The sequence below is a fragment of the Colius striatus genome, chromosome 25, assembly GCF_028858725.1.
Source record: "Colius striatus isolate bColStr4 chromosome 25, bColStr4.1.hap1, whole genome shotgun sequence".
Lineage (NCBI taxonomy): Eukaryota > Metazoa > Chordata > Aves > Coliiformes > Coliidae > Colius > Colius striatus.
Genome location: NC_084783.1, coordinates 2,376,532 through 2,388,525, shown reverse-complemented (window position 1 = coordinate 2,388,525; position 11,994 = coordinate 2,376,532). Strand labels below are relative to the sequence as shown.

General features: G+C 41.9%; 1 protein-coding gene across 7 annotated transcripts in view; it reads right to left on the bottom strand.

Annotated features, from left to right (window-relative positions):
- PTBP1 (polypyrimidine tract binding protein 1) overlaps nt 1-11,994 on the bottom strand; it is a 31,392-nt gene that overhangs the window by 14,298 nt on the left and 5,100 nt on the right. For 5 of the 7 annotated variants that reach the window (XM_062015107.1, XM_062015102.1, XM_062015103.1 and 2 more), the window contains 2 exons: nt 1,399-1,474; nt 263-435 (listed from right to left, as the gene is read on the bottom strand). In XM_062015107.1, coding sequence (XP_061871091.1) covers nt 263-435; nt 1,399-1,423 — 198 coding nt within the window. In that variant the 5' untranslated portion in view covers nt 1,424-1,474. The remainder of the gene's footprint in view (nt 1-262; nt 436-1,398; nt 1,475-11,994) is intronic. The other 2 variants (XM_062015108.1, XM_062015109.1) reach the window with 1 other exon arrangement.

Genomic DNA, 11,994 nt, shown 5'->3' with positions numbered 1-11,994 from the left:
TTGACCTGGTCTGTAATTTAAAAACCAGGCATAATGCTAATTACAAGTGACAACCTGGAATTATGGAGTTAGCTCCTCGTACAGCCTGAAAATAGTATTTTCTACAGCTCATAGGATAATCACAGAAAAGTAAAATAATAGTATGCAGAAGCTATTGACTCCTAACACATGCCAGTTGTTTAAACGACTTGGATGTGCTTTACTGATGACAAACTCATTGAACCTTTGACACAAGCTCTGCTTTCAATTATGGAGACAATACCTGATTTTTTCCTTTCAACATCAGAAGATTGGTGACCTTGCCAAAAGGTAAGCCCAAGGAAATGACCTCTGCCTCCGTGACATCACTGGGGAGCTTACGGACGTGGATCACTCGGGATGGGACCCCGGCACTTCTACTATCGCCTTTGAATTTTTTGCTGTCGTTTCCATTAGCTGTAAAAAGAAAAACCCCAAGAGTTGGTGCTTAGAGTGAGGGTGAAAGACTAGACACACACTTCAATCTTTTGACATCTGTGCTCCTCATTCAGTTACTGCTATTACAGAGAAATTCCATGGGCTAATTTAACTAGTCTGAAGACAAGACGGTTTTACTCTTTTCCTTCTTTCTCTCCAGTCACACGATGCAAGTGACGTAGCCAAATGCCACTGCAATGCAATCAACTCTCCAGTGGCCATTTTGCAGCTTGTTTACTGTCCACACCCACCCACATCCCTGCTTGGTGTAGGTCTGCATCACTAATTCTAAATTGCTGCTTTATTCCTTTTCCCCACCTTATTTCCTTATTCACCACTCTGACTGGTGCTCCTGCCAATGAATTGGGACATCTTAAAACAAGTGATATTACAACAAACATGAACCAAAATGTAACTTTAGAGCAGATGGATTCTACACGTGGTAAGGACTGTCAGCAACACACCACCAAAGACATGAGCTGCCACAGCCCAACAGGGCAGAACACGAAGGGACACAAAAGACAACAGTAGCTTCAAGTAAGATAATTCAAGGCACTGACAACCACAGAGGGCAAGTGGTGGACTGAGCACCCCAGGACACTGTCTCGGGTGAGATTACTAACCTCTAGATGGTGTAAGACTCCCAAGCTACTACATACAGCCACAATAACCCAACATGAAACTCAGGGGTGCTTGAAGTATAACAGTTTACAGCAAAACCAGCATGTTCTTATTTTAGCAACTGTCCTGCACCAATTTTACTCATCTACTAAGCTTTTACAGAGGTGAAGTTTATTATTACCCAGCACTGTCCTACAAAAGGCCTAGAAAGTACTAAAAATGAAGAGATTTTTAAATTAAGACCAAGTAGGGGGAAACCAGATCTCCTCATAGGACATGCAATACTTACAAATGGCTAGTTTCTTTTATAGGCAATATTACCTGCAGAAGAAGAGTTGCTGCTCATGATAAAGGGTCCGTTAGTAACACAAGCAGAGAAAAGCTCGTCAGATCCCCGCTGGAAAAGAAAAGATGAAAGGTAAACTGACAGCATTTTTACTAAATTCTACTCAGGTACTCCTAAAGCAGAACAATTGAGATTAAGCTGGAGAGAAGCTGAACAGAAGCGTAAGTGAAAATATACCGACAGTGGGCAGTGAACCTCACCTCCATAAATTAAGTATAAGTAAGATCCAATTTAGTAATTGAGTAGCACTATCCAATATCTCTTTTCAGCTAAGCATTAGGAATCCCAGGAGTTGAAGCACTGCTGAATTCTCTAAACTCACTGAATGCAGTGCTGTGCATCAATACTCACGCTCTCCTCTCGTGTCTGACAACAGATATTTCTGACTACTCCTATCAGACATAATTTTCAACCTTTTAGGTTAAAGCTAGAACAGTACTGTAGTTTATCAGGAGGAACAGGCCTCCTGGCATCCATCAAGAGGACAAGGGTTATATTATGATGGGTTTCCTAGGTATGGAAAGCCAAGCAAAAGACAAGTTACCAGAAGCTGGCCAAAACTGTTAGTGTATGACTTGGTAATTGTGAACCAAAAGATGTGTACTGTCCAGTTACAAGCAGAAAAGGCAATTTTGAGGAACTGAAACCTGAAAGAAATGGATCTCTTTCTTCCCCTTTATACTCCCAAAAAAGGGCTGATGAGGGAAGTGAAGCTGCTAGTAAAAAGCTGCTTTTCCAGTAAAAACAGGTCCACATATAATTGGACTCTAGTACAAAATAGCCTGACCACAGGTTTGTGTTCTAGCTACAATTCCCAGAACATCAGCAACTGCTTCTAAGACAACAATATCACAAAGCCTCAGTAAGTGCATTTAAGTAAAGAGAAAACTGGTGATCTGAAGCAGAGAAATTTGAGTAGCACAGGTAGAAGCCTTTGTAATCCCATCCTCTGCTGCCTTTCTCCCCAGGAGTTGCTCTGTGTTAAAGAGTCAGCATGGCTACTGGCAAAACAAACAGCTTCAAGGAGCAAGGCTTATCCCAACATGTGTCTTTGATTTTTCTCACTGCAGCACCCTGCTTTTAAAGGGTGAAAACACCTCACAAAAAAACCTCTAAGTCAAACTGTTCCTCCTAGTATTACTGCTACCAAAACAAACTGGTATTGCAGAACTACAGAAATGCATTTATTCTCTCTAGGCTTTCTAGGAGCTGTAGGTATAATTCCATCTACTGGCAAAAAGTCATTGAATCGCAGGAGTCTGGCACTTCCCCTCCTTCCCTGCAAACAAAGCTCAACAGATCCCTGGAACAGATTCTTGTACACAATGTATGTGTTTCAATTTGTAACAGCATCCCCTGGAAAGTCAAACAAATTACTGCCCAAGTCTAATCCAAGTAAGAAGTATGAAAAACACTAAGACAAAAAGCAAACAAAACTACAAATTACAATCCATCAGTATATATAAAACACAGCTTCAAATCAGTGTGGCTTAATTTCAAGTAAGTTACCTAGAAAGACCTCAAATCCCATTGTAAACTGTGAGCAAATACAATCACATAGATGTAACAAAAGCACTTTCTCATCATTTTCTATGTTACTCTTACACAGAAATGTCACACTAAAAGGTTTTCATCAACAGGAAAAAGAACAGAGCCTATCCCTGCCTCAGCTAACCCCCACCCACCTCGATGGAAACATACCCTGCTTCCCACTGTAGCCACCAGAAACTCTACCTTCCACCATGCCCTATATCTGGTGGCACCTGAAGAAACAGTATCTGTGCGACAACAAAAGCTCTCTGCTCCCTGCCCCAGCAAACAGCTTGGAAAAGTAGGTCACCCAAGAGCCCCAGAACACTCAACTGCAGACACAGGTTTGGCTTTTTTTTCCTCCCTTTCTTCCTCAAATCTTGAATTTCTAGTTTGACTACTCACTGCTAGCTCTTCAAAGACAGGCTCAAGGACTTTGATGTTCTGAATAGGAAGAATTAGGCCAGGTTCCAAAGCCTCGGTTCACGCACTGCTGCTGGTCACCTGCAAGTGCTGACCAGACTCCACAAAGGCTGTGGGTACCCAGCAAGGTCTCCTCCCTCTAACCCGGTGTAGTAATTAGAACAGCTGTTAAAAGGCCTATTCCTAATTAGCACTTGGATTCCTGAGTACAGCGAGAGGCAAGCTAGTCTGGAAGGCTATTAGACTATGATCCCATCCTTTTGATGACTCTAATGCATAATTCCAAGGCTACAAAAAAATCCCCACCAGTTCACTGTCAAAATGTTCTTGTGCCCAAACTGCTGCAAACACCACAGGTCCAGCTTGCTTTCCTGTAGCCTGGGACACCACTGGCAGCTACTTACAAGAACCACCTACCAGCAAACAAAAGCCCTACACACACAGACATTTATTGGCCTCACAAAATCCCCTTCAGACTCTAATGGGCCCTGAACTTTAAAAACGTTCTTAAACATCAACTTGTAGATATCTGAACATGCAGAACTCCAGCACTCCCTGTGGGAGTCAATGCCTCCCTGCAAGCACACTCAGGCAGCCCCTGCAATCCATCATGGAATTGCCAGGGGGATGAGCCACATACATGGCTCTCATGGAAGCAAAAAGTAGGAAACTATAAACTGGAAAACCAAACGTTTATACTATTGTGGAAAGAATTTCAATTCCCTGAATTTAACTTTCCTAATGGCTTGTTTAAACCAAACATCTTTTTTTTTTCTCCCCTCACATATTTGAAAATTGACTTGCAGGGCACTTTGACAAGGAATGCACATTGCTGCGGGTTGTTTCCACATGTTGATGTTTCTTTAATGGAAGAGTAATTTCAAATCCACTCCCCTCTTATCTTGGAGAAGGTCTGTGCTGCCTGCTGTGACCAGAGCCAGGAGGCAGAGGGGGACAATTGTTCAACATCAAAAGAAGCAGCAGTCAATTTGTAAGCTTCCCAGCTGGAAGTACATGCAAACTAAGAGGGTCGACTGCAGCAGTTGAAAAACAACAATTATTCCAAGGTCTTTTCTGTCTGAGAGGAAGTTTGCAGACAGTACATCCATGGTACCCTACAGTTATACCAAAGTTATTTAACACCGACTCCCTTTAAAAGAAGGGCTTTTAAACCTAAGAGGAACACATCCAGTCACACCAGCTACACGAGGCTGCAGAGAACACGGCTGGTGAGCTTCACCCAATAGAAGGGAGCTCGTCCAGTTCTTTCTGTTACTGTTGGAGCTCTCAGACAACAAGAAGGAATCTCCATTGATTTTTGGAATGATCTAACCTGAAGCACACTGCAAACAAGTGCTTTGTTAATTTGCCCTTGCTCTTGAGGGCTTCAGCAGGCGCCTGCACCAGTTGTCTGTTGACCTGCAGGGAATTCCATCACCTCTGTTCTGACTTTGAGTATCTTTTCTTTCTGTAGATAGTAGAAGCTATGGAATAAGTTTTAAAACTGTGTTATGAATGCAAATGCTCTATACCAAGCATCCTGATTCAGTAGAGACAGAGCAATCAAAGTGAGGCTGATTGGTTTAAATGTTTCAGTAGTTTCTCACCAGCAGCATATCCAACTGATGTTTTGAAGTCTATCAGAAAATCCAGGAAAAAAGGTATTAAGTCTGAAGTATTGTTTCATTTAAGTTTTTAACTCTGCAAACTCACCAGCATCAACCCATACCACTATTTCTCTACCTTGTTTTATTCTCCAACTATCACAGTGAGGCCCAGCTGCAGGGTGCTTCATTTCTGACACTTCTCAGATTCTGAAGTTCACATCCCTGCTCACAAGAGGCATTAATTTAAGTTGACATTTCTCTGTAGCTAATTCTTTTGCAGCTGGTATTTTTATGACAAGATTAACAGAAGCAATAGTGTGCTAGCAGTAATGCTGCTCCACATAAAATTCTTCATTTGAACTAACAAATCTCCCTCTTCCTGTTTATAGAAAACAAACACCACTTCTGGGTAAGATCTGGCAGTGTAACTTCAGACCAGGCAGGGTAAGGCTCTTTCCACCATCAAAATCACCACTCTGCACGCATGCTGCTACCAGGTACAACACTGCCTAGGAGCGTTTCTATGACAGCAGCCTCCCTTTTGTCTGCAACACTCGTGGTCACAAAGGGTCTGTTGCTCAAGCTGTGTTAATTTAATAACACACCCATGCTCTGTGCAGTTTTGCTATCAATACTTCCTTAGTTCCCTTTTCTGAATTAGAGAAAAGCAGTCTGCTGCAAGGCAGGCTAATAGTTCATATTTTTCCCAAGTTAGCTTTTTGGCCATCACTCAAAATTTTAAAGCAAAAAAGGTTTTACAAGTTCTGAGAATTTTTCCATTTACCCAGGTTTTCACAGCTTAAAAACTGTTGATTCCTCTGAAAACTACAAACTGTCACTAAGATTTTACCTGAACTTTATCATCATTGAAATGAAGCCAGAGATGGTCTCAGCTTCGATCAGCACACCTAGAAGACTGCTGTTCAACATAATCCTTTATCTACTTAAGATCCAGTCACTTATTTTAAATGGATTGCAACAAATCAACTGTATTCTGCCTGTGCAAAAGGCTAGAAACAAATACCAGACTGTAAAAACCACTCATTTCAGGTGATACTATTCAACTTTCAGAAAGCAACAAGTTTCAGAAGTGTTTAACTCTGCCTGGACAGAGCTTGTTCCACTTCACTTTCCCCATGTCTGTAAAAAGATTTCAGACCAAATAAAAGACTACTGTAATATTTTACATATAAAATGTACAAGTCATTGAGGAGCTCACACAAATCCTTTGCTCTGATGAAAGCAGAAAAAAACCCTTATTTGAGCACAGAAAGAAGGGAGTGACTCTGAAGCACATTTCAAGGGCTCCGTATGGGGTCAGTCCCAGAGGAACAGAGGAATGTGCTCTAGATGCTTCAGTTCACAGCTCAAATCACTTTGAAGAAACTGAGAAGTCCAGTCTGATGACATCATCATTTATACTTGTACTACATTCCAAATTTTTTGCTGAGATATTCAAGAGTTAGGAATGGAACTAAATTTAAACTACTAGGAAGAAAGATGCCAGTTTTCCTTGTCTTCCACAGACAACTTGCTTCCAGCCAGGCTCCTTTATTACATCTCCATATGCCTCATTTCCCTCTCCTGCCTCCAAGACCCTTTTAAGTCAGTTAAAGCTACAGCAGCGCAGAAAACATACTAATCTGGGTCACAAAGCAGTCAATTTAAACGAAAACACAACACAACTGCATCCTCCTTCAGTCCTGGTGAAATGGGACTGTTGAGATCAACCCAAAATCACTGTAAGATCCTGAATACTGCAGCCTCCAAGGTGGCTGCCACATGATGCTGTCCCCACCAGTCTGTGTCAGCCCCCTGGGACTCCCTCCAAGACATACAATTTATCATCTGATCAGAAAGAAAAGAGTTGGAGGGGGTGTAGGGTGGTGACAGTGTCATTTTAGTTCACCAGATTGCTCATGGCTGATCTCTAGATACTAAATCAAGTGCAGAAACTTCAATATCATTTAAAATGATAAATCAAATCCAGCAGTCAGCACATTACACTGATCCCATCAATCTGTGGTGGAGGCATTGGCCTATCTGGCAGGTTTGGAGCATGTACCTTTTGTAAACTACACTCTACTCAGCTGGGGCCAGCAAATACTCATCACCTACCACTTAAGGCTTTTCAAGTTGTTCTAATCTTACCCTTGTCTGGACAAGGTTTAACCTAATACCTTCATGAAAGGGTCAGCACAGTAAACTTCCTGCAAAGGCTCACAGTAGTATACGGGGTACAGACACACTTTCAGTGTCTCTAAAACTAGGTTAGCTGGTCAGAGCATGGCAAAGAATTTAGCACTTCTGAAGATTTCTCTACCATATGTACTGCCACAACAGCTGGTACCACTCCTGTAATGTACAGGCAGACTTTTTTGGGGGCTCCTAAAAGACACTGGAAACTGCAGCATTACATTAAAGCAATTGCTCACACAACACATCGTGAGATTTTGCAATCAGATGCATCAGGAACTCAAGTACACAGCAGCTTCAGAGCGAAGCCGGATCTTCAACCCACTCATCTCTTCAGCCCCTCCCTGACTTTCTTTCTCAGTCTTTGCTACTATGGAGACACCCTGGGAAACAAACCTGCCCTTTGAGCAAATAAAAGGTGTGGCCATTTTAAATAGCCTAAAATTCCTAAACTCCAAGTACTGCAGTAATGCAGTCATTCTGGCTTTGTGGGGTTAGCCCACACCCAGGCTTTATGATATACTGCTCCCGAGTTGAAACTTAACTAATAGTCAACCTTGAGCTTTTTAAAATCACCATAGCAGAGCAGACAGGTCCTTGGTAAAGCTCAATACAAATACCACCAGGAACACTGACTGGGTGAGTCACTTAGGGAAACGGGAACCTATGAAAGAACATTTTGTGCCCCAACCTGTGAAAGCGACAAACCAAATGTACAGGTTTAGAAGGAACTCCAAACTAATTCAATCTCATCTAAACTGTGGTTGTTTAATTGCAATCTGCTTTGGCACACATCAAGGAATCATTACATTGGGATTACTAAAACACACTTGCTGAACTAAGCACAGTATCCAACAAGTTTTCATATCAAGCTTGAAAGACAACTACAGCACAATCACACAGAACCTGAAATTAAACAGTGCTTACTCTTCTTGCGAGTGTGAGATGACCATAAAACACGACACCAGTGTATCTACATGTTCTAGTCTCAGCATACTTGAAAGTTGAGTAAATCTCTGTGTGTGTGTGTTAAATACAATCACAGAGTGCAGCCAAAGTAGGCCTGAGGTTAAAGCAGAATATTTTCTACAACCATTTTATTAACCAATCATTTCCTAGAAAGTCTCACACCGTTTCCTTTTAGTCTACAGCAGGAGTCACAGACTGTTGCTTTTCTAAGTACAAGTAATTTGAGCCAGCTTCCATAAAAAATTGGTTTAGATGCGACAAACTGCTTTCAACAGATCAAATAGCTGATAAGCCTGTGGTAGCAATCTTTGCTTAGCAGCCTGTGCAGCAACCAATAGCTTCAATTCCTGTTAAACTCAATACCAATTTAAACAGTTTTCATAATCCGACCAGAGCATTCACCAACTGCTCTGGCAAGGACAGTTATTTAGCATATGAAGACATGAGTGTCTAAAAATCATGTGCAACACTAACACAGACTACATGAAGCTGTTCATCCAAGCCAGCTGACACAATGCTTGCTAAAGCCACCACCATCCATGTACCTTGCTACCAACATGAGGCTTACATGTGTGATCATGTCTGTTAGGGAGGTCACAAGAGCCAGCTTGTTGCAGCCTCTAACTAAAGCCATAGGAGGGGACTGGAATTTCCTCACAACATTCTTGGCCTGCTGCCTGAAGCCATAATTACTGTTCCCATGGCAAAGATCCTGGCTTGATCACAAATCACTTCTATCCAGTCAGCCTGTATCACACTCCAGCAAACTCTGTTTTAAAAATTAACTTCTCAAATGCCACAGAAGTGTACTCTTTGTTTCTGTAAGCAGAATCTTTCAAAAAAGCTCCACTTAACCAAGAAACTACAAGATTTTTCAGCACTTAAACTATTCTGAGGCTTTTTCGATCACTGTATCACAAATTCACTTAAAAGAATGCTGATGTATCATAGTTCACACTCTTTTCTACTAAGCCTCTTCTGCTCAGAGACTGTTAGAGCCTAAAGAGATAGTGATAGATAAATTAAAGAAAGGGAAACAAGGTACATAGTGATCTCGATCAAGTTGCTTACAAAAGGCAGCTGCAGGGGCCAGAGCCAGTACCTTAAGAGTTCAAACACAGTGCCTCCATCTTCCTTCCTTTACAGACAGTAATAGAAACTATGGGAAGAAGTCAGTCTTAAATCATGTGTTTCTAATCTGTGGGACATTCCAGAAGGCTGTGCATCAAGAGCCCCATACCAGAATGGTAATGAGCTTCCTAAACAAATTCACACACTTTACACTGAAGAGCCTACAGACTGGGCTACATGTGAAGGCCAGGAACAGCAGCTACAGTTACCCTCCTGAGTAAAAGCAAGACCATCAGGCTGTACAGTGCTCAAGTAGTAAGCCCTGTGAACATCTGAAGATTTTGCTGTTACAGAACATAAATATAACAGACTTCAACACAATTAATAGAAGCAGATGTGAATACTCTTAATTTGCAAATTAAGGATGAGAGAAAATCCTGAAGAATGGTGACAGCACCCTGTGTTTTAAAACAATAAAGTACATACTTCCAAAGTCCTCCTGTTCAAACTTAGCTAACAACCAGAACACTTAGAGCAAGACAACTGAGAGGGCACTAAGTTATCTTTGACAGTTTGCTCCACAGTGTCTTAAGTTACAGGCATATTTCCTACTCCTGAGACTTCTCTACCTTTAAGATATTCAAGTCATTACCAGAATGCTGAAAAGGTTCTACTGGTGTTTAAGCAGTGTAACACCTAAAGCATGACAAGAGCTGACTGCTTTTGAGGACTGCAGTCTAATACCTTCAACTGGGCGAAGTACCCTTCCTAGCAGCTTTGTACATACATTGCAATGAACAAGCTTGCACCTCAGACTAAAACTCTTTTCCAGAGTTTCTTTTTCCAGAAGACACTTTTCCAGCTCAAACTTTCGTGTCTAATTTAAAAGCTCAGCCAGCAAGCTCTTCTGTGAGCAGAGCCTTCAGAACAGATGCAAAGTACTTCTATCTCCACCAGAATCTCATTTTGATGAATGTTTCATAGAGTCAACAGACCACAAAACTATAGTTTCACAGCACGATGTTAAGTTGCTAGCAATCATCAAGAGCCTTTCCTTCTGAAGAGAAGGAATCAATTACTCCTAGAGGTGATCTCAGCAATGGCTCGAGGATCAAACAAGTGCTGATGGATGAACAGAGATCTATTGCTGCATTTCCTTCTGCAAAGACAACACTGAAATGTTTTGTGGCACTACAGAAACCTTCTGCAGTCCCTTCAAATACTTACTGGCAGGCAGCAAGGCAGACTGAAGTGGAAGGAACACACAAAAGCAACAGCAACGTTTCAGAAGAGCTGCAGCCAATGAGACATTCCACCTACCAATCGCTTCTTATTTTTAAGAAGCAATTGATAACGTAACTTGATTACAGAGCTTTACGAAACAGAGATGTCTGTACCTCTTTCCGTGCAAGAGTCCAGCAGTCAGAGGACCTGAAGTAGTACAGAAGCAGCAGAGTATGGAGAACCTGGCTGGATGCAGCTGAGCTGCACACAGCCACAGAGAGGATGCAGGCCTAAGAGAAACCTTTGCTTTGCTCTTAGCTATGCACAGACAGGATTCTAACTTACCTAAGCAAATCCAGGACATGCATAACATGTTACACCAGAACGTTAGGGAATGTGCTCCTATGACACCATCTACACTGGCATATTCAATGGCTTATTCAAACACAATCAGATAACACAGCTACGATGAAAATAGTTAAAACTTACCTGTATCAAGATGTTTCAACTTTCCTTTTTGCTTCTGCCACTCTAAATTTTGATTCAAGTGCCTCAGAACCTGCCTTATCTGGCTTGACAAAACACCTCATTTTAGATGCACGCTTGTGTCTCACCACTCCCCAACCCCACTGCTCAACTGGCACAGCCCTGCTCACAGTCCTGCCCAGCGCTAGGAATGAAAGAACTGGGATGAGATTTCTCCCAGCCTTCATTGTAGACATCCAACCACTGTACTCAAGAGTGAAACCACTCCTCAGACAGGAGTGAAGAGGCACTGGGTAAAACACCCCGAAGCTTTTCCAGATTCACAGGGCTACAATTAAGAGTTTCAAAAGCTTCCTTGTCAAGTTTAATTCTTAAAGCTGTAGAAACCTAAACCCGCAAATTACACATTGTTAAAACCAAGGGGACTTTTACCTAGATTAATCAGTTTACTGGGTGTTGTATATCAAACCCCTCTAACAGTGGTCAGGGGATGACTTAGTCCACCCTTTATAATGGCTATGAACTATTAACCATCCTTATCCTGGCTCCAGTCTTTTCTCACACGGCAAACTGAATTCCTTGCAGCATATTATGTTCTCAAACAGAAGCAAACACTACTGTGGCACTACAATTAATTCAAATGTCAGATGCTCATATGAGGAAAAGTTAGAATAAACCTTCCCCCTTTGGCCCTATATTAAACTGAGCCTCTTCATGTGTTTAATGCTTCTCAGAAACCCCAAAGCACTAACAAACACACCTATGCTTAACAGCAGCCACATCTCATTTCATACTTCCAACACAAAAAAACCCTATTTGCTGCCTAGGAGCAAATTCCTTCTAATACTCCTGCTTCACCTACTTAAGGCCCATAAGAGCTCACACTACACAAGCTCAGCTCCGTTTCAAACTTGTCCCTTCTCACACTGCATCATTTCACCAGCTTGTTCAAGTTGCCACATGCAACTCTTCCCCAGTCAATAAGGAAGACGCCAAGGCCACGCAATTCAAGCCATTAAAAGCTGTCAGATAACTACTTTGAGGGCCAATGTTCACACACACACT